The 19491-nt window shown below is 48.5% G+C and overlaps 7 protein-coding genes across 12 annotated transcripts; 2 read left to right on the top strand and 5 right to left on the bottom strand.

The window, feature by feature from the left end:
- The first annotated feature begins 1135 nt into the window (after positions 1-1135).
- LOC117586248 (SPARC-related modular calcium-binding protein 1) lies at positions 1136-8539 on the top strand. Of its 6 annotated transcripts, none has more exons than XM_034276199.1 (10): positions 1136-1811; positions 5720-5879; positions 5942-6450; positions 6558-6672; positions 6910-7215; positions 7310-7443; positions 7509-7786; positions 7855-7989; positions 8055-8197; positions 8258-8539. In XM_034276199.1, exons 1-10 carry the CDS (start codon positions 1725-1727, stop codon positions 8317-8319), a joined length of 1929 nt encoding a protein of 642 aa, XP_034132090.1. In that variant the 5' UTR covers positions 1136-1724; the 3' UTR covers positions 8320-8539. The 6 variants fall into 6 exon arrangements, with proteins under 6 accessions (XP_034132090.1, XP_034132106.1, XP_034132082.1 ...); XM_034276215.1 differs by having other exon boundaries at positions 1138-1811; positions 7349-7443; XM_034276191.1 differs by having other exon boundaries at positions 1138-1811; positions 7852-7989.
- Positions 3189-5813, bottom strand: LOC117586421 (lactosylceramide 4-alpha-galactosyltransferase-like). The gene is made up of 2 exons (XM_034276462.1): positions 4101-5813; positions 3189-4040 (listed from the first exon to the last, which is right to left on the bottom strand). The coding sequence occupies exons 1-2, from the start codon at positions 4592-4594 to the stop codon at positions 3458-3460; spliced, it is 1077 nt and encodes a 358-aa protein (XP_034132353.1). The 5' UTR covers positions 4595-5813; the 3' UTR covers positions 3189-3457.
- Positions 8540-8547: 8 nt separating the features above from the next.
- LOC117586172 (GPI ethanolamine phosphate transferase 1) lies at positions 8548-11350 on the bottom strand. The gene is made up of 2 exons (XM_034276086.1): positions 10510-11350; positions 8548-10449 (listed from the first exon to the last, which is right to left on the bottom strand). Exons 1-2 carry the CDS (start codon positions 11297-11299, stop codon positions 8585-8587), a joined length of 2655 nt encoding a protein of 884 aa, XP_034131977.1. The 5' UTR covers positions 11300-11350; the 3' UTR covers positions 8548-8584.
- A 401-nt stretch (positions 11351-11751) lies between these two features.
- On the bottom strand, positions 11752-13955 carry LOC117586393 (FAD-dependent oxidoreductase domain-containing protein 1-like). Its single transcript, XM_034276428.1, has 3 exons — positions 13708-13955; positions 12575-13652; positions 11752-11783 (listed from the first exon to the last, which is right to left on the bottom strand). Exons 1-3 carry the CDS (start codon positions 13924-13926, stop codon positions 11752-11754), a joined length of 1329 nt encoding a protein of 442 aa, XP_034132319.1. The 5' UTR covers positions 13927-13955.
- Positions 13956-14505: 550 nt separating this feature from the next.
- Positions 14506-17270, bottom strand: LOC117586186 (GPI ethanolamine phosphate transferase 1-like). The gene is made up of 2 exons (XM_034276112.1): positions 16439-17270; positions 14506-16376 (listed from the first exon to the last, which is right to left on the bottom strand). Exons 1-2 carry the CDS (start codon positions 17220-17222, stop codon positions 14530-14532), a joined length of 2631 nt encoding a protein of 876 aa, XP_034132003.1. The 5' UTR covers positions 17223-17270; the 3' UTR covers positions 14506-14529.
- Positions 17271-17357: 87 nt separating this feature from the next.
- On the top strand, positions 17358-17805 carry LOC117586457 (39S ribosomal protein L42, mitochondrial). Its single transcript, XM_034276509.1, has one exon. The coding sequence runs from the start codon at positions 17385-17387 to the stop codon at positions 17760-17762; it is 378 nt and encodes a 125-aa protein (XP_034132400.1). The 5' UTR covers positions 17358-17384; the 3' UTR covers positions 17763-17805.
- Positions 17786-19271, bottom strand: LOC117586403 (cyclin-dependent kinase 10). Its single transcript, XM_034276439.1, has 5 exons — positions 19090-19271; positions 18948-19020; positions 18510-18887; positions 18006-18452; positions 17786-17946 (listed from the first exon to the last, which is right to left on the bottom strand). Exons 1-5 carry the CDS (start codon positions 19225-19227, stop codon positions 17798-17800), a joined length of 1185 nt encoding a protein of 394 aa, XP_034132330.1. The 5' UTR covers positions 19228-19271; the 3' UTR covers positions 17786-17797.
- Positions 19272-19491: the final 220 nt, after the last annotated feature.

The raw sequence follows: 19491 nt of genomic DNA, 5'->3' as shown, positions 1-19491 counted from the left end.
TACAAAGAAAAAACAGCAAAAAAGGGGGGGGGGAGAGGGGGGGGGGGGGGGGGGGGGGGGGGAAGCCGAAAACAATGCCTAAGAGGAGAGAGTCGGCTATCGCTGCCGTCAGACTGTCTGGCAGGTTTCACACCGAAACGAAGATCGGCAGACCGGGGGACGTACAGGGGAACTTGCCTCCTTCGATTCCAGCAGCAGCAACACCAGCATCAGCTCTATAAATCACAGACGTGCGACGGACGGCAGGAGCAGGGCTCAACGAGTATATAGCTCACGTTTTCCTTTTCTCCTCTCCTTCGGGCCATCTTTACCTTTCCGACTCCTCCACACCATCCACCACCTCTCTACCTCTGCGGGCACAGCAGCTGGTGCTGAGATCCCACCAACTGTTGCTTTGGTTGTTTTTTGATTTTGTTTTAGATGTTTGTTGAGGCAGCAGCCTCTTGAGATGTACAAAGGAACATAAATTTCACACTCGAACACACACACACACCCGCAAGCATGCCTCCGCTGCGCTTGTGAGAGATTTCGTGTGTGCTTGTGTGTGTGTGCCTTTATGCTGCTGCACTCTGCTGTCCAGTTTCCGACGCGGGGCCGTGTCAGGGGAAGAAACAAACTAAAAGGCAAAAGCAAAGTAAAAGATAAGATATGGCGGAGGCAGAGACACGCTAGACATTGTGGCGACATTGTCGATGTTCCATGCTGCGGCAGCGGCGGCGACGGCGCTGCAAGCCACCACACCGATCCACTCTCTCTCAAACACACACGCATGTATGCATTTGTAGGTGGCAGAGCACAGTGGGTGAAGTGATCAATCTAGCACGAAAGAGGCCAACTTTTTAAATGAAGAATTTAGTCAGTGGTTCAAATAATATTTTTAGTAGGCACTCAATTGCGTTGCTTGTTTTCCTTCATCTAACATATACAACTTCAACTTCAAACATATAGAAATTCGATATGGAATACATTTAGAGCCAAGAGTTTTTATTGGTAGATTGACCATTTCATCCACTGTGCAGCGGTACGATGGCTCTTTCTCTCTCTCTTGCCTCTGTCTCTCTCTCTTTGTGGCCAGTTTAGGCCTCAGCAGTATCGGCCGGGCCGGCTATATTCTGTGTCTGCCACTCCACAGCAAGTTGGTGGATGTCAGTCGACAGAAAACTTTGCGATCGTTGGTTGGTTTTGGTTTTGGTTCTTCAGTTCGTACTTTTCGAGTATTTTCGGACGAGTTTTCAAATTTCACGAAACGAAACAACGGCAAAAAATCGTACACATAAGGCAGAAAATCCATTGTATAAACAAGATCTACAACACCTTAATGCACATACACACGTGCAGTACATATGTATAGTGTGTTCGCATGTACATAGGTGTACAAACAGTAACTATAAATAGCCAACGGAAATCGATAAATAAATAAAGCGTTTAAGTAAAAGTTCCATCTCTCCTCTGCCTCCACACACACACACACACACACACACACACACAATACACACCCACAATAATAGAAGAAATTCTAATTGCGACTTTGCAAAAAAAAAAACCAACAGCAACAACAAAAGTTTGATGGTGAAATAAGTGCATATTTAAATATTCGATTATAATGCTGATCTCCGAGCATTTACTGCTCTAACTGTGAATACGAACACACACTTACGAACACTTGCGGCACGGCACACACAAAAGAGTTAAAAGTTGAACGTATTCGAATTGCTTGCACTGAAATGTTTGCCCGATGTTTATTCCTGACCTTGTTCGTGGTGGTCATGGCGGTGGCCGGCAAGAGCAACGATCAATCCAAGGAGCAGACGGTAAGTTAAGCACAAAAATGTAAATTTGTGTTAGTTTCGATATCCTTACTAATCCGATTACAGGGTATGCTTAAAAGGATCAATCATTGCCAAATACTCGTCTTTTAAGTAGTGCCCCTGCTCATTCCGCTAAGACATACAAATGTTCACCACTTGGTAATCCCAAGAAAACACTTGAATATTCCAGGTATTAAAAGTGCTTCTTCGGCTGGGCCTTGGCTGGGCTTGTCCAAAAGGCAGACAAAGAAGCAGTTGCCACTGATGCTGCTTAACTCCAGCTTGTGACTTCTACCTAACCTGCTGCCGCCGCCGCGCTGTCTGCCAACTTCGTGTTGGCTGGGAGTTTGCCGGCCTGGCCCGGCCCGGCCCGGTCCCACCCCACCCCTTTCAATGTCTCTCCATCATTTTTGTTTTTGTTTCATCTGCCCGACGTACGAACGAGTTTCGTTTCATGTTCGTTGGTTCGTTCAGCAAAAAGACAGGGGAGAACACAAAAAAAAGAACAGAAAACGGTCCAAAGCGTTTTGCCTCTTCGAATTGGAGTTGGTGTTGAAGTTGGCCAGTACAGAACCCATACCCATGCCCAGAGCAGAGGTTTTTTTTTTTGCCAATGCCACTAAGCTCCCTGATGATGACAAAGTGTGAAGAAGTATTTAAAGTGTTATTCTGGCTGTTGGGATCGGACTTGGACTCGGCATAGGGATCCCTTTTCCCTTTCCCCATCACTCCTCATAAGTCTTCTTCTCCCGTACGGCGAGCGTGAGAACTGTCAGTCAATAATTTTGTCGTTATCTCGGTAACAATCCTTGAGCTGTCTCCATTTATAATTTGTGGCCCTGTGCGAGAGACAGGGTGCCCCAGCCGGGGCTGGGCGTTGCTTTGGATTCCCAATCCAGGCACGTTTTTGGGATAACGCCCTATTTATATAAAGCAAATAATAATATTCAAAGGAATGCCATTTGCATTTCCAATTAGACATTCTCATGTCATTGGCGCCGACTCCGACTGTGATCGATGGCATTCCGTGTCAAGTACACCTACCCAACACCGCCCCACCAACTATCAGGCCACACCAGATGCCCCAACAATGTATTCCAAAGAACGGACATTGGATCTGCTGATTGCAGCAATATGATGGCATACGAGTATTCTCTGGCCCGCTCCCCATTCGTTCGATATCTGTCTGCACTGAGTGCCCCTATGTACATATATACAGACATACATCTGTATCTGGGAGTCGAAAATCACCTGCGCACTCCGATTACCAGAGAGCGCGTGCTCAAAGCACACAATTCGGATTCAAAGTGTTTACAGACATTCTATTATATTTGGGTGCATGTATGTGCATAGAAACAATAAATATGTATTTGGGGAAACAAGATAACACTGGGGCAGGTATTATTTGTATTACCTCTGAAGGTACAACATTTATGTCTGGCTTCTGGTATTTAAAGACATCCAAAGTTTTAATAAAAGGATTGTTAGCTCTGTCATTCACAGAAGCCGGTGAGCTAAGTTGATTACTCTTCTAATCATTTTTGTTTTTCGAAGCCCTTTGTTGACACTTTCACCTAAATTTGAATTCTATTTTGAAAATACATATCTACAGAGCCGCACTACTTTCCACTTTGAAGATGATTATTTATCTAGAAGTATTCTCCCGCCGCATGAAAGACACGCGGGCAATTTTGTTCTGCCATTTTAAGATAAGCGCAGGGAGTAGCAACCTTGATCGTTGCGTTTTTGGAGTTACGGTTCCACACATGCACCAGATACGAGGATTTTGTGAGCGCCATTGTCTGCTCCAGTTTGTCGGGCTCTAGGAAGTCACGCCAGTGAACACCAGGTACAGCGAAGAAGGCGCCTTGATCATACACCTTGAAGCCTTTGCAGCGATTGGTATTATGTAGCATCTTTGGGATTTTGTCAGTGCCGCAAATCTCTTTGACCACGCGTGTTATCACCCATGGACCATTGTAGCCCCATTCATAGCCATTGAAATTAAGCTGAAAGTCGCGCAGACAGCGCCGGGCAATGTCATGACCAGTACCATTGTGTGAAAATCTCATGACGCCATTGGCCACAAATAAATCGGACTCGACTCCTGCGTAATTGGCTGGCATATCCTCCATATTTTGCAGCACAACCACATCCAAGTCCAGATACAGGCCGCCATACCGAAACAGGGTTAAAAATCGCAGGAAATCCGACATCTGAACGACTATATATCTGCAAATATCAAGAAGTTATTGACGGATTGGAGGCACATCTCTCAGAATTCAAAATTACCGCGAGCAGAATAAGTAACCGGTGTTTAACCACTCTTCGCTGGGTGTGCCGGCTGCGTATCTCCAGACATGCAGACGCCTCAAATGAACATTATTGTAGCTTAAAAGGGCATCGACTAGCGGCTGCTTGATGCCAGTTTTCCGTCCGTTGTTGTCATCATCAAGGCCGACGTCTTTTCGGACGGCAAACAAAAGAAACACTTGAAAATTGGGATTGTGGAGAGCAGCAGATTCGACTGCGCATGCCTGACGGGCGTTTAGCTTCAGGACATTATCCTCTTTATTTTCGTCATCAAAGCTGCTGGTCTCGTGAAAGAAAATGCCCCGTCCGGGTGTGGGCTTGGGCTCAGCCAGTAACACATCGTCTATACGGATGCTCTCCTCCTCCTGGTATGAATTTTTCCAAAGGTACGAGCAGGCAAGGGCTAAGCTTCCAATTAGAAATCCAATCGTAATCAGTGCCACAAACAGAAGAAGAATCCGTCGCAGGAGCATGGCGTGGACTTCAGGCTGGTTTTTTTTCCGGCGATTTCACAAAAACTAAAATTTATTGATTAAATGAAGGGCAGAAATACGAATGACAAAAGACAGGAGTTAATTTCACAGCCTTCTTAGGGTATCGGGAGATACAAGAAAGATTCTGCGTTGGTGTGCCACAAGAATTCGGAATATGAAGCTGCCTGGGTTGCTGTGTAGTTGATCTTTAATTAGTAAATTAGTAATGACTAGTCGAAACAACACTGTTCGTATTGTTATTTTATAATGAGTAGATCCACTTTCGCTTTTGGTATTTGCAAGAAACTCAATTAGTATCCTAATATCTTATCCAAAACATGTTTCAGCTATTGGACATTTAGATACGCAGAGATGAATGTGACTTTTCAATAACAGCAAAATCTCATTAATGTCCAAATGGACGTGGGCTGTGGGCTGGCCGAACAAATTGGCGACAAAAGGCGCTGCTGCAGTGGCAGTCTTAAGTGCTACGCAATTGTGTTTGGGCCCCCTATATTTATTATTTATGATTTACATACATATTTATGTACAAATATATGTACACTCATATGTATATATGATATTGTGGGCTAAACAAGAATTCGCTCACTCAGCAGCCGTGGGGCCCAGGCATTGGCATCGGCATCGGCGTCCCAGCCAGCCAGTTGGTCGACACTCGACAACATCCAAGCGACAACGAAAGCGACAGGCTGCCATAATTTCAGTGCGAATTTTTGGGTTTCGCATAGCTTTTTGCACATTGCTCGTATTTGAGATGCCATTCAAGTTATGGGCCTGACAACTTTGATTTTCATATTAGCCATGTCGCATGTATACGCCTCGCTTCCGCCGCTGCTGCCCCTTCTGCCGGGTCATGCCGTGCCAGTCCAGGCGGCCAGTCACTGTTCGCCATTCCGTATGCAAGTCAGATTCGAGTAGCCAGACGCATGGCGACTCGGTGACTTGGCCATAAATGCGATAAATCATTTTACGCGTGTTTGATTCTATTTAAGCGTGTCCCCCCCTCAGCGGGGAACGTGGCAGTGGTATTGGGAGCGGTGCGGTCCGGTCCTGTAGACAAATGCTTCACATTCCCAATTGACACCTCTTCCTTGGACTTTCCAGCTGAAGCTGTCTGCGTGCGCCGCCAAGCTGGGCGAGTGCGATGAGAGCGAGGGTCCTGTCTGTGGCACCGATGACCAGACCTATCACACGCGCTGTCACCTGCTCCGGGTGCAATGCAGCGGTCATCCGGTGAGCCTTAAGTACCGCGGTTCCTGCAATGGTAAGTGAGCGACGGTCTAGATGTTCTGCCCAAAATATAACGCTTACTTTGGCCGTTTGCAGGCTGCCTAGAGGCTGTGCAATACGCGCGTCGCCAGCAGGCACGCGATCCCAAGTACTTTGTACCGCGTTGCCGTAAGGATGGAAACTATGCTGCCAGGCAATGCTACGGAGAGGCGGGATGCTGGTGCAGTGATAGCATGGGCCGTCCCATTGAGGACACATCCACGTCGTCGCGTCGCAGGAAGCCCAAGTGTCGGGCGTACAGACGTAACCGTCGCCGCTTGCCCACCCGGCAGATCAGCTACGATGCTGACTCTACCAGAGGCAGTGCTGAGGCAAGCAGCAGTGGCAGCGGCACATCTGCTCATCGACCATGCGGCAAGGCGGATCGCATGGCTTTCAACACCAATCTGATCGAAGTGTTCCGCAGCGAGTATTTGCGCTTTGGCCCAACAGAAACTCACTCGGACGCCGCCATTTTGGACTGGAAATATACCAGACTGGACGCGGATGGCAATCAGTTGCTGGACAGGCAAGAAGTTCGCGAGCTGAAGAAGCTCCTCAAGCGGGTGAGTAGCGGCGTCTTATGTGCCCTATAGACGTCAACCTCAAATATGTGAACACCCACTTTAATGCAAACCAAACCCATGCATATTGCTGATTTGTATGCGAACAGGCGGTGAAGCCGCGACGCTGCGGACGTGCTTTTGGCAAGTACTGTGATGTCAACAAAGACGACAACCTGTCCCGTATCGAGTGGAACCTTTGCCTGTTTAAAGATGCGCATAATCGTAAGTAAAAATATTAATTTTCGTATCTTTTTGCACTCAAAAAACTAACTGTAATTCACGACTATCGATGAGAGAATCTGGTAACCAGGGATAGAACACCTATCGATAGATAAAACGTTAAGCCAGGGATGGACATTTATTTACTAACTTCCATAAACCATAATAGGGATAAATCCATTCTTATAAATCATCGAATTTGAACGTTACTCACATCTGGTATTTGTGTGTTGTATCCAGGTAGTGCCGCTGTTGATGTCCCAAATGTCAGCTTAGCCACGGCACCGCCACGCGACATGCACTATCACATTCACACCACAAATTCAAATAGCAACAACAACCACGATCATACCAACACCAATATCATCGGCAGCAGCAGTCCACACACGTACGCGGAGGATCTGAGCGTGGGCAGTGAGGAGCACGATGAGAACTACGACGATGGCTCCACAGGATACGGCAATGGCAACGGCGAGGACGAGGACGAATCGGACACCTCGAGCATGCACCATTCACGCACATCCTTGAACTATCCGTCACTAATCAGTACGTACACACATAAGCGCTTGAGTTGTTGTCTTGGGTGCAGAGCTCTAACCAAAATTAGTAACATTCATATCCATTTGGCATGTATCCAAAGGGCAGAATAGATTGTATGTTAATGCCCATATCTTGACAGTGCTGAACTCCAAGACGCCGGAATCGACGAACACCGAGAATGAGGGCGAGTCCAACTGCTGGGTAGATCAGGCAGTGGCATTGGAGGAACAAGGCGTAAGTTGAATGTCTCTCCACCCAAAACTTGAATTATTCTAATGAAAATCCTCTGGTTTCCACAGCACGGTGGAAAGAGCAGGTTCTATGTGCCCGAGTGCATGCCCGACGGACGCTATCAGCGTATCCAGTGCTACAGCTCCACTCCATACTGCTGGTGTGTGAACGAGGACACGGGCAAGAACATACCGGGAACTTGGGTAAAGAACAAGCCGCCCCAATGCGATGAGGACATTGTCGTGCGACCCATGAAGGGATGCACTGAGCCGCGTAAAACTCAGTTCCTTAAGGAGCTCAAGGCATACCTCAACACGCAACTGTCTCTGCCCAGCAGTCCAACGAGGTAGCATTGCTGGCGAAACACCGTTATGTCCATCGATATTAATCGAATTGTTCCACTATACCCAGCAGCAGCAACTCGACCATGTGGAAAACGGAGGATGAACGAATTGCCACGCTGAGCTTTGTGTATCTGGATAAGAACAAAAACAAATCATGGGAGCGCAGAGAATGGAAGGTGTTCCGGGATCTGGTCACCAGTGCCAGGTGAGCATAATTCGATTACAATTCGAAGAGTTATTATCATTCCATACACGTATTCTATTCCACAGCAATTTGCGGAGATGTGGCAAGAAGATGCCGCGCTACTGTGATGTGAATGGTGATAAGAAGATCTCGTTGGCCGAGTGGCTCAATTGCCTGCAGTCTTCCCCACGGGCTCAGAGTGCCACCACAGCTAAGCCGTCACAGTCAAGTGAGTAGAGATAGGAAACGCTTAAGGAATGATTTATAATTATTCTTGACTTCGTTCCAGACGAGACAGCCAATCCGAAACTTCTGGGATTAAATCCGCTGGAGAAATATCTTAAAGATTAGTGTTTGGGAGAATGATTCTGATTTCTGTTTGCTGCTACTGCTCTACTCATTAGATGTCGTCGTGCCATGCCACACACCCACACATTAACACACACACACCCCCTACACACAAACACACAGACACATTCCTAGCATATAGATTCTACGATTTACAAGTGTATGTTACTATTTCTTAATTAGTGTTGTAAATATTGACATAAATGTTTAAGTTTAGTGTAAAGTATTTGGTTAATCAGCACAAGGACTGGGATTTGATTGGGTTTTATTAGCGCAGCTTTTCTACGAGACGATCACAGTTGACGAGTCGTAGCAGCAGCTTGGCAGCATACGATAGCAGCAGTAGCACCAGCGTGGTCACCTCCATGATGACAAAATGCGATATGGAAGAGCCAATTTCCAGCCAGGAGCCCTGATTACGCACCAGAAATAGGAAGTTGAAACCCATTATGTCGCATATGATCAGCAAACAGATGAAGATTCTCTGTTCCTGCTCACGCGCACACTCGCAGTGGGTGTAGACAATGTTCAAGTTGAGCACCACCGGCAGGAGCAGCTTCAGCAGCACCAGTCCCATTATGATGAATGGCAGGAAGTTGCTCAGAAAGCAACGGGCAATGTTGGGATCAAACGAACTGATCGACGCAATGTTTCCGCTGCCAAACAGCGAAAAGAATGTATACAGTAGAATGGTGAATGCCAGGCGCAGAACCGATTTCTCTGAACTCCGGGAACTCTGGGCGGAGAGCGACAGGCTTAGCTCCATGGTGAGCAGCTGCACGAACACCGACTCGTATGAGGTGCAAAGAAGAGCATAGAGTGAGCTCAGATTGAAGCAGATCTGGGCTAGACGCAGCTCCAGCTTTGACTCACTGTTGAATGCAATGGAGGCAAAGGCGTAGATCAGGAACGACCAACTGGCCAGGTGAAGTACAATGGGAACGCCAATTTGGTTTGAATGAAGATGCACACAGACGATGGTGTTCAGCAGGACCAGAGCGTTGCAGTATTTTGTGTGATTGCTCAACATGAGGCGTCGCTCCGTGCACCACAAAGCATTCACGAGTATGAGCACAATGCCAAATAGAAATAGATACCGATTTTGGTAGCCCACTGACGGCGGTAGAAGCGGGAAACAGCCAAGGGTGACGACCAGCGCCAGCCAAGAGTAGAATTCCCGGGAATTAGGCACAAAGTTTCTCCAATTGTTGTAGCATCCAAAGGCAACGAAACACACGGAGATCAGGCGACGCTCGAAGAAGGTGAACACCATCAGTTCAGCGCATACAATAATCAGCAGCAGTTGCGACGCGGAAGTCAGTCGTGCAGAGGCTCCAGGCTGACTGATGGGCACAGCTACAGATGAGGTTCCGCACGCTTTGGGCTTCAATGCCATCATCCACACAGGTAACGGGAGCAACAGATAGAATGCAATGGCAATCTGCGCACGCTGCGCCACAAGAAAGAATAGCAACAAGAACATGGACACATCCAACGTCACTCTGGACACCTTTTCTTGCCTCTCCAGCATTATCTGAAGTTTTCCAGCCGAGTTCCTGGACAACAGACGATACAGGTAGAATATCCAACCGAGGAATGTGGCCGTTGTGCTTAGCAGCAAGCAATTCCGATAGTAGCCGTGATAGTAGTCTATTCCCTTTAGTGTTAGCTCCATCACGACATTGCTCCTGGCCAATAATTTCGAATAATCCCTCTTCGTGTGAAGCTTGACTATCAACTGCTTGTAGGCATCGATTTCTGCCTGCGACAGCTCATCGAAGTTGTTCAAAATGTCAGCAAAGAGGCCTTTCCTGTGCTGCTCCAGCAGCTTTTCGTATTGAGCCAGCAACTGGAGCGCATTGCTGTGGGCAGCCATGGCCTCGTACTCCTCACTCACAGCCATGTACCCGGTAGGCAGTATCCCAAAATTGTTCATCGGTGGAGGAAGGCCAATTAGCGCGGACATCAGTGGCGTCAGCTGTGCTTGCTCCAGCTCATGCAACGGCAGCTGCACGCCCTCATCGTTGGCTACAAACTTGCGGGTGCCCACAGTGGATGCGGTACGGGAAACTCCAGCGCCCCAGAGCATGAAGGGTGTTTCGGTTTCATGTGGGGCGCCAGAACCATGTGAGCCTAGAAGTTTTATTATTATTATTAAATGTGAAAAAATGAATGAGTGTTTTGGATGCAAACCTGAGTCTGTCATGCCGTGGTCGGAGGTCAGCAAGTAGACTGTTTTCTTATCAGGAAAGACACTCTCAAATTCGTTGTAAATCTGCCAGATGCCATGCTCCGTAAAGTTGAGATTTTCTAGGAAAAGCGCAGTCCCTGGCTTGTGGACGTGGCCGGCTGTGTCGAGGCCTAGCAAGTGCATGAAAAAAACAACCGGCTGATGTTTGTGCAACTCCTCCTTCTTTCGGTTGAGGAGAAAGCGAACCTGCCTGAACACCCACTCGTCCACCTTGTAGGTTTTGTGCTTGCCCGAGAAGTCCATGTCGTGAGAGTATGCATCGAAGTACATTCGGGGGTCGTTCTCGCCGGTCAGCTTTTGGAATATGTTAAGAATGTCTGGAGCTCCCCAAGAGTAGCTGTGACCACTGCGATTGAGCACCGTGTCAAAGTCAATGGGGTTTTCCTTCCAGCCTTTTAGAACTGCCGATGGATCTTCGTAGAGGCCGGCAATCAATGCGATGTGACCCGGTCGCGACTCGGTGGGCACACGAGTGCGCGATATACCAACCAATCCTTCGCGCATGAATATCTTCCGTAAGTGCGGCACATGCCGGCAATTGTCTTCGAAAAACGAAGCGGCACGGAGTCCATCAGTGACAATGAGAACCAAACGATTCGCCGGCGCTTCCAATCCGTATCCAATAAACGGACTCTGTGGCTTCAGATCATTGATGACGGGGGAACGAAAGTATATCACAAATATAGAGCCCAGAAGCAGTACATGGACCACCAAGGCGTAAACAATCCACATTTTTAAGATTTGTAATTCATGACTCAAATATTAGCTGCTAGCCTACTGCAGCGCCTTTGTCGATATCGATTAAATATGACAGCTGACTCTCAGAAGTATACCAAAAATACCTTAAATATACCAACCATCTTAAACCATTTTCCTCGTTTTTGTTGTTCTATTTAATATTACCAGCAAAGTAGGATTCTCAGCGCTAAAACCATAGTTTTATCCCAATCATTAATCAATTTTGCACAAGATTGGCTAGTTTTCACGACTGCGTTTTGTTGGAATGTCTCCAAATTAACTTTAAAACTAAAAAGGTAAACCCATTTGCAAAATATACCGAGGAAAATAGCTAACTTATCCGAATTAAACCGCCTATATTTAAATAGTAAATAATACGTTTGAACATAAGCGTGCACTCTGTGAATAAGCATAGAAAGAAACGTGAGGCCATGCAGCATAATATATTAAACTATATTAACCTCAAACATGGGCTGATGTTTGACAATACGATCAAAGCTCAGGCGCGACAGGTCCAGAGTGCTGAACCTGCCCTCCAAAATTAGTTCAGAAATGGCTCGTCCAACCGCCGGCGTCTGTTGAATGCCATGGCCACTGAACCCAGTCGCTATGAGGAGGTTGCTGTAGTGTGGATGCCTGCCTATGATGCCATTGGCATCGAACGTATTGTGCTCGTAGTAGCCGGCCCAGCTGCTCTGCACTTTGACGGCCTCAAAGCAAGGCACACGGTTTGCTAGGGTGGGCCAGATATCGGTGTCAAAGTAGCCATGATCCACATCTAAGGTCTCACAGTTGGGCTCCTCCTCGTCACAGGGACTGCGTCCGCAGAGGAAGTTACCGCCCAGGCCGTCGCGTCGGAAGTACGTTCCATCGGGATCTATGGTCAGTGGCGTGGCCAAGCCTGGGCAATTCTCGCCCTGCGTGCTGAACACATAGACATATCGCTTTCGTGGCTCCACCGGTAGAGGTACTCGCAGCAGTGCCTCCTTCGCGTGGCTGCTGCCAATATTTGCTAGACTAGCCAGCTGACCGGAGTGAGCTCCTGCCGCCAGTACGCAGGTGTCGAACTTCACGGTGCGTTGAATGCCATCGCCAGCATCCACCACTGCTCCAGACAAAGCCCCAGCGCCATCCCACTCGAAGCCAATCACTTCTCCGTTGGCAAACTGAGCGCCAAAGGAACGCGCCTGCTTCTTGAAACCCATCAGCAGGGCCCAGGGATCAAACCATCCCTCCTTCTCAATGCCATACCAGCCTAGTTCNGCTGATGTTTGACAATACGATCAAAGCTCAGGCGCGACAGGTCCAGAGTGCTGAACCTGCCCTCCAAAATTAGTTCAGAAATGGCTCGTCCAACCGCCGGCGTCTGTTGAATGCCATGGCCACTGAACCCAGTCGCTATGAGGAGGTTGCTGTAGTGTGGATGCCTGCCTATGATGCCATTGGCATCGAACGTATTGTGCTCGTAGTAGCCGGCCCAGCTGCTCTGCACTTTGACGGCCTCAAAGCAAGGCACACGGTTTGCTAGGGTGGGCCAGATATCGGTGTCAAAGTAGCCATGATCCACATCTAAGGTCTCACAGTTGGGCTCCTCCTCGTCACAGGGACTGCGTCCGCAGAGGAAGTTACCGCCCAGGCCGTCGCGTCGGAAGTACGTTCCATCGGGATCTATGGTCAGTGGCGTGGCCAAGCCTGGGCAATTCTCGCCCTGCGTGCTGAACACATAGACATATCGCTTTCGTGGCTCCACCGGTAGAGGTACTCGCAGCAGTGCCTCCTTCGCGTGGCTGCTGCCAATATTTGCTAGGCTAGCCAGCTGACCGGAGTGAGCTCCTGCCGCCAGTACGCAGGTGTCGAACTTCACGGTGCGTTGAATGCCATCGCCAGCATCCACCACTGCTCCAGACAAAGCCCCAGCGCCATCCCACTCGAAGCCAATCACTTCTCCGTTGGCAAACTGAGCGCCAAAGGAACGCGCCTGCTTCTTGAAACCCATCGGCAGGGCCCAGGGATCAAACCATCCCTCCTTCTCAATGCCATAGCAGCCTAGTTCAATTTGGTCCGTGGAGAGCCAGGGAAATTGCTTGCGCAGGGCCTCCGGGCCGAGTAATTTGTTGCGGGCACCCAATTCGTTCTGCAGCTTCGAGTTCTGTGTGAGGATTTCGGCTCCCTTGGAGGTGGCCATGACCAGGTAGCCGTGAGGCTGGAAGCAAAGATCCACATCGCCCAAATGCATTTGGCTATTCACTATGAAGTCGTGGCCATAGAGTCCCATTTGTATGTTTTCCGCCAGTGAGAACTGCTGCCGCACTCCGCCCACCGACAGCACAGTCGATGCCTTCGTGTACTGCAGAAGGGAATGGTTGACAGTCAGCAGTCAAGATCAGTGACTCTCTACTCACAGCATGATCGCGCTCCACCACCAGCACATTGAGCTTCTTTCCCTGCTGCCGTGTCTTGGAAGTGAGCCAGAATGCCGAAGAGGCTCCCATGCCGCCGCCGCCAACGATCAGGACATCACAGCTGTTGGGCAGAGCATCGCCTAGAGCCTTGCTGCTCTGACAGCGTAACTGTAACTGCTGCAGCGCACGCGATCGCAGAACTCGTCCGAGAGGCAGCATTTTTCACACTAACCGACGGTGGCGCCCACCTCTGTGTGTGTCCGCATCTCAATTAGCTCTGATAAGCGGCAGATTAGATTTGTGGTCAGCTTTTTGTAAGTGTTTTGTGTGTGCCGAGTAAATAGAAAGACCCACACGAGAGCGGAGACAAGTACAATCTTTATACAACTATAAACAAGCTTTGCTTATCTGACAAGCTCCTTCGAATCTTCCATTGTTGGCGAATTGGCGATTGCGGCTGGGTGATCGTCGCCTTAGAAATGTAATGAATGTCAATGTACATTATATCTACTTAATTTGCATATCCTTAAGCCAAGCATTCAAGGCGATTAGGTTAGTTTAAGATCAGCCTTAGGTGGCGTCAAGATTGCGCTTTAGTACACGGGTAACAGGGCCTGAAAAAATGTGAACTGTATGTTAATTTTAACAGTTTTATATAAAATGTTAACTAAATTGCATTTTCCTCTTCGGTTTAATATTACGAGCAAGCAAAGACTCTCAGCCCGGAGCCAACAATTTTATCCGCGTGAAGAATAAATTGTCCACTAGTTGGGCTAGTTTTTAGGACTCATTTTTATTGGATTGTGGTTGTGAGATTTCGCGCTATTGGAATTTCAGGACAATTGCAATCAGACCCAGCAGCAGCTGTGCAGCCCAACTTAGCAGATGCACCACCGGAAGAAGCCCCACGACGTTGAAATGAATTATGGAAGCTCCCATTTCCGCCCAGGAACCCTGATTGCGCACCAAGTAGAGGAAGTTCAGTCCCATTATGTTGCAAATGATAAGCATGCAGATTAGGATTTTCCTCTCCCTCTTACGGACATACTCGCAGTGAGTATGTAAAATTGACAAGTTCACTACAACCGGCAGAGAGTGCTTCAGCAGAACGAGACCCATGGTTACGAATGGTGCATATTTCCCGATGAAGCAGCGTCCACTGTTGGAATCAAACAGATCGAGGGATTTGAGGGTTTCCATGCCAAAGAATGAGAATAATGTGTAGAGGAGAATGCTGAAGGAGGCGCATAGAACAGATTGGCGCGAGTTCACATTCAAAGCGGTAAGAGATAGGCTCAGTTCCATGGTGAGCAGCTGCACGAAGACGGACTCGTATGATGTGGAAAGCAGAGCATGGAGCGATCCCAGATTGAAGCATATCTGAGCCAGACGATCCTCCAGATTGGACTCCTTGTTCCTCATAATAGATACAAAGGCATATATCAGGAAAGACCAGTTGGCTACGTATAGCACAATGGGTATGTCGTAGTCCTCCGAGTCAAGATACGCACAGATGACGGTATTCAACAGGATCACAGCATTGCAGTATTTGGTGTGATAGCTGTAGCTGGAGCGTCGCTTCTTGAACCAAAATTCTTTAAGAAGAACTAGCACCACCCCAGCTAGAAATAGATACCAATTCTGATAGCCCTCTGCCAGTGGCAGAAAGGGGAAACATGCCAGGATGACGACCAGCGCCAGCCAAGAGTAGAATTCCCGGGAATTAGGCACAAAGTTTCTCCAATTGTTGTAGCATCCAAAGGCAACGAAACACACGGAGATCAGGCGACGCTCGAAGAAGGTGAACACCATCAGTTCAGCGCATACAATAATCAGCAGCAGTTGCGACGCGGAAGTCAGTGCAGAGGCTCCAGGCTGACTGATGGGCACAGCTACAGATGAGGTTCCGCACGCTTTGGGCTTCAATGCCATCATCCACACAGGTAACGGGAGCAACAGATAGAATGCAATGGCAATCGGCGTACGCTGCGCCACAAGAAAGAACAGCAACAAGAACATGGACACATCCAACGTCACTCTGGACACCTTTTCTTGCCTCTCCAGCATTATCTGAAGTTTTCCAGCTGAGTTCCTGGACAACAGACGATACAGGTAGAATATCCAACCGAGGAATGTGGCCGTTGTGCTTAGCAGCAAGCAATTCCGATAGTAGCCGTGATAGTAGTCTATTCCCTTTAGTGTTAGCTCCATCACGACATTGCTCCTGGTCAATGATTTCGCATAGGCCCTCTTCGAGTGAAGTTTGACTATCAGCTGCTTATAGGCATCGATTTCTGCCTGCGACAGCTCATCGAAGTTGTTCAAAATGTCAGCAAAGAGGCCTTTCCTGTGCTGCTCCAGCAGCTTTTCGTATTGAGCCAGCAACTGGAGCGCATTGCTGTGGGCAGCCATGGCCTCGTACTCCTCACTCACAGCCATGTACCCGGTAGGCAGTATCCCAAAATTGTTCATCGGTGGAGGAAGGCCAATTAGCGCGGACATCAGTGGCGTCAGCTGTGCTTGCTCCAGCTCATGCAACGGCAGCTGCACGCCCTCATCGTTGGCTACAAACTTGCGGGTGCCCACAGTGGATGCGGTACGGGAAACTCCAGCGCCCCAGAGCATGAAGGGTGTTTCGGTTTCATGTTGTGTGCCAGATCCATGGATGCCTAATCGGATCAATGGTTTAATGGTAGTCAAATAAATTGGTTTCTTTTTCTGTATCTCATACCTGTGTCTGTCATGCCGTGGTCGGAGGTCAGCAAGTAAACAGTTTGTTTATCGGGGAAGGTTTCCTCGAATTGTTGGTACATCTCCCATATGCCATGATCCGTAATGTTGAGGCTATTGTGGAAAAGGGATGTTGCTGGTTTGTGGACATGTCCGGCCCTGTCGGTGCTTGGCAAGTGCAAGAAGAACACTACCGGACTAGAGGTGCTCCACTTGTTTTTCATGTGATCAAGGAAGACGCTTACTTGGCTAAACACCCATTCGTCCAGTCTGTAGGTTGCCCATCTGGCCGATTCGTATACTTTGTCATCGAAGGAATGGAAGAGCACGCCGCCTCCGCGCTTGGTCACGCTCTCGAATACGCCCATTATGTCCGGACATCCCCAGGAAAAGCTGTACCCACTGTGGTTGAGAAGAGAGTCAAACTGAACCGGATTCCTTTTCCAGCCCGTGAAAACTGCCGATGGATCCTCGTAGAAGCCCGCCAGCAAAGCTATGTGGCCCGGTCGAGACTCGGTGGGGGTTCGGGTGCGCGATATTCCCACCAATCCTTCGCGCATGAATATCTCCCGCAAGTGGGGTACATGGTGGCAGTTATCTTCAAAAAACGAAGCGGCGCGCAGTCCATCAGTAGCAAAGATAACCAAACGACTCGCCGGAGCATCCAAGGCGTAAGCGAGAAGTGGTGGCTGTGGCTGCAGGTCCTGGATGACTGTCGATCGAAAGTTGACAAGTATCGAGCCCAGGAGCAGTACGTGGACCAGAAATGCACAAAATATCCACATTGTGTTCAAAATGTATGCTGCCCCTGTATTAAAATGCGATAAGTGCGCCCAGACATATTGAATACTGTAATCGAATGGCAGTTGGGGGCCAGCCTACTTATATCGAATGGGGGCCAGTGTACATCGATGTTTTCTTATCGATGTTTGCCATAGTTTGGAAAAATGTCTTCGGCGGCACGTTTATTTACTAGTTTTCGTTTATTTTCTAAAAGTGCCGTATACTGCAATGCCATCGAAGGAAAAAGCCTGGTGGACGGCGTTGCTATTACCAAAAATGGCAAAACAATAGTTGCCTGGCATGCAGAGACAGCCTTTCCCTACGAACACTCAAAGCCGCTGCCCACAGTTGTGGAGGTGCAAACGTCTGCGGTGATCAAGGAGAGTGCACTGAAGACTGCGATGTCGGCGTTTCATAGGAAGCATCCCGAGCAGTCCCGCTACGAGCTGTCGAAACTGACACACACGACAAAGCACCGCTGGTTCCCGCGAGCACGCGACAAGAAGGCCAAGAAGACGCCCATGGATAGGCCATACCTGTAAACTTGGGTGCATTGCATAATAAATTCGTTTACGTTTTAATCCATGCGCTGTCTCTTTATGAATACATTTAACAAATCAGAAATGGGAATGTCTGTCGACGCCGGGGCCTGCTGCTGCTGCTGCTGCTGGGAGGCTGCATTGTTGCGATGCTGTGGAAATGTGGGCATCATGCGTGGGTCACAGGCTGCAGGGGAGAGAAAACTTAGTCTGGAACTACTCTGAAGCTAATGCTAATTATCTTACCCTGTGGCGGATCAATAAAGTACTTGCTGTTTAAGCACTCCTCGGCGGTGGCTCGTGTGTTGGGGTTGTAGATGAATAAAATGTTGAGGAGATTTCTGCCCGCCTGGGCGATTGCATTGAATTTGGATTTGAGATTGTTGTACGGCTGCTGGCTCAATGTGAAGTTCTGCACGGCCGGCAGCTCTGAGAAACCAGGCCAAATGGACTCGGATGGCACACCCAGCAAATCAATTATCATATCCAGCTGGGCAATCTCAGAGCTCCCGGGCAGCATCGGTTTGCCCAGCAGCAGCTCGCCGAGTATGCAGCCAAACGACCACATGTCTACGGCTGTGGTGTGTGTTTTGCATCCGAGCAGTAGCTCCGGGGCACGATACCACAGGGTCACCATTTGCGGGGTCATTGGCTTGGGGGGATTGCTGTACATCCGCGCCAAGCCAAAGTCAGCTGCAAGAGTGAATAAGGTTAGATGTTGGGCGTGCAAATACCGCTCGCAATACTTGCCCAGCTTAATGCATCCATCGTCCGTCATCAGCAGGTTGGAAACTTTCAAATCGCGATGGATTATATACCGATCGTGGATATACTTTAGGGCACGAAGTACCTGCAATGTAATGCACTTGACCTCGGATTCGGTAAACGGCTGGGCCATGTTGTCCAGCACAGAGGCCAGGTCCTGCTCGCAGAAATCCATGACCAGGAATATGCTGTCCAGGCTCTTGCCCACAACAACCTCCCGCAGGCGAACGATGTTCTCGTGCTTCAGTTGCTTGAGTATCATTATTTCACGCAATCCGCTCACAGGCAGGCCGTCCTTTTCCTGGTCCATGCGCACCTTCTTCAGGGCCACAATTTCGTTGTGGCGAGTGTCACGAGCTCGGTCTGGGAGAAATCTGGTTGGTTAATTCGGTTTAATGTGGTTTCGACTTGCGGCTGACTTACAAACAATGCCATAGCTGCCTTCTCCCACGCGGTTAAGCTTCTCGAACTCGGCCACCGGTCGGCAGCGTCCGTACTAAATATAGAAGGGTGTAAACCACAGATTAATTTATCTGAGCAGCGCTCAACGGCCCGGAAAACTTACCACATTCTGTTCTGGTATCGGCATGGGGGTTCCACTGTTCTTCAGCGATATAAGAAATCCCTTGCGTGTGATGGGCGCCTGGGGATCGGGGGCCGGGTTGGCTTCCATTTCGTTAGACTGCAAGCTGGACGACATCATCAACAAAACAAAATAGAACCGGCATTCGGACGGGACGGAACGATTGTTCTGTTTCAGTGTGAAATACCGAAATATACCTTGTCCATTAAAGAATATACCGCAAGTATACCGTAATCTTACATAATTTTTATCGATTTTGCTATTCTATTCAATATTACCAGCTAATTCGGACTCTTAGCTCTAAAACTATAGTTTTATCCAACTAACAAATCAATTTTCCACAAGATTGACTAGTTTTCATGACTTTCTTTAATTGGACTGCTT

Source organism: Drosophila guanche, unplaced genomic scaffold (genome assembly GCF_900245975.1).
Source record: "Drosophila guanche unplaced genomic scaffold, DGUA_6, whole genome shotgun sequence".
NCBI classification, from domain to species: Eukaryota; Metazoa; Arthropoda; class Insecta; order Diptera; family Drosophilidae; genus Drosophila; species Drosophila guanche.
Note: the sequence above shows the minus strand (reverse complement) of the source record. Positions and strands in the feature narration are given on the sequence as shown.

Bases quoted from the DNA above. Each gene is read 5' to 3' on its own strand.
- LOC117586186 (XM_034276112.1), bottom strand. From the start codon at position 17,222: ATGTGGATATTTTGTGCATTTCTGGTCCACGTACTGCTCCTGGGCTCG. The intron at 16,377-16,438 runs GTATGAGATACA...TGATCCGATTAG, and splicing joins CCACGGCATGACAGACACAG to GCATCCATGGATCTGGCACA.
- LOC117586403 (XM_034276439.1), bottom strand. From the start codon at position 19,227: ATGATGTCGTCCAGCTTGCAGTCTAACGAAATGGAAGCCAACCCGGCC. The intron at 18,888-18,947 runs GTAAGTCAGCCG...GATTTCTCCCAG, and splicing joins AGGCAGCTATGGCATTGTTT to ACCGAGCTCGTGACACTCGC. The intron at 18,453-18,509 runs GCAAGTATTGCG...TCACTCTTGCAG, and splicing joins CGATGGATGCATTAAGCTGG to CTGACTTTGGCTTGGCGCGG.
- LOC117586393 (XM_034276428.1), bottom strand. From the start codon at position 13,926: ATGCTGCCTCTCGGACGAGTTCTGCGATCGCGTGCGCTGCAGCAGTTA. The intron at 13,653-13,707 runs GTGAGTAGAGAG...TCCCTTCTGCAG, and splicing joins TGGTGGAGCGCGATCATGCT to TACACGAAGGCATCGACTGT.
- LOC117586248 (XM_034276191.1), top strand. From the start codon at position 1,725: ATGTTTGCCCGATGTTTATTCCTGACCTTGTTCGTGGTGGTCATGGCG. The intron at 5,880-5,941 runs GTAAGTGAGCGA...GGCCGTTTGCAG, and splicing joins GTACCGCGGTTCCTGCAATG to GCTGCCTAGAGGCTGTGCAA. The intron at 7,990-8,054 runs GTGAGCATAATT...TCTATTCCACAG, and splicing joins GATCTGGTCACCAGTGCCAG to CAATTTGCGGAGATGTGGCA.
- LOC117586457 (XM_034276509.1), top strand. From the start codon at position 17,385: ATGTCTTCGGCGGCACGTTTATTTACTAGTTTTCGTTTATTTTCTAAA.
- LOC117586421 (XM_034276462.1), bottom strand. From the start codon at position 4,594: ATGCTCCTGCGACGGATTCTTCTTCTGTTTGTGGCACTGATTACGATT. The intron at 4,041-4,100 runs GTAATTTTGAAT...TGATATTTGCAG, and splicing joins GGTTACTTATTCTGCTCGCG to ATATATAGTCGTTCAGATGT.
- LOC117586172 (XM_034276086.1), bottom strand. From the start codon at position 11,299: ATGTGGATTGTTTACGCCTTGGTGGTCCATGTACTGCTTCTGGGCTCT. The intron at 10,450-10,509 runs GTTTGCATCCAA...TAAAACTTCTAG, and splicing joins CCACGGCATGACAGACTCAG to GCTCACATGGTTCTGGCGCC.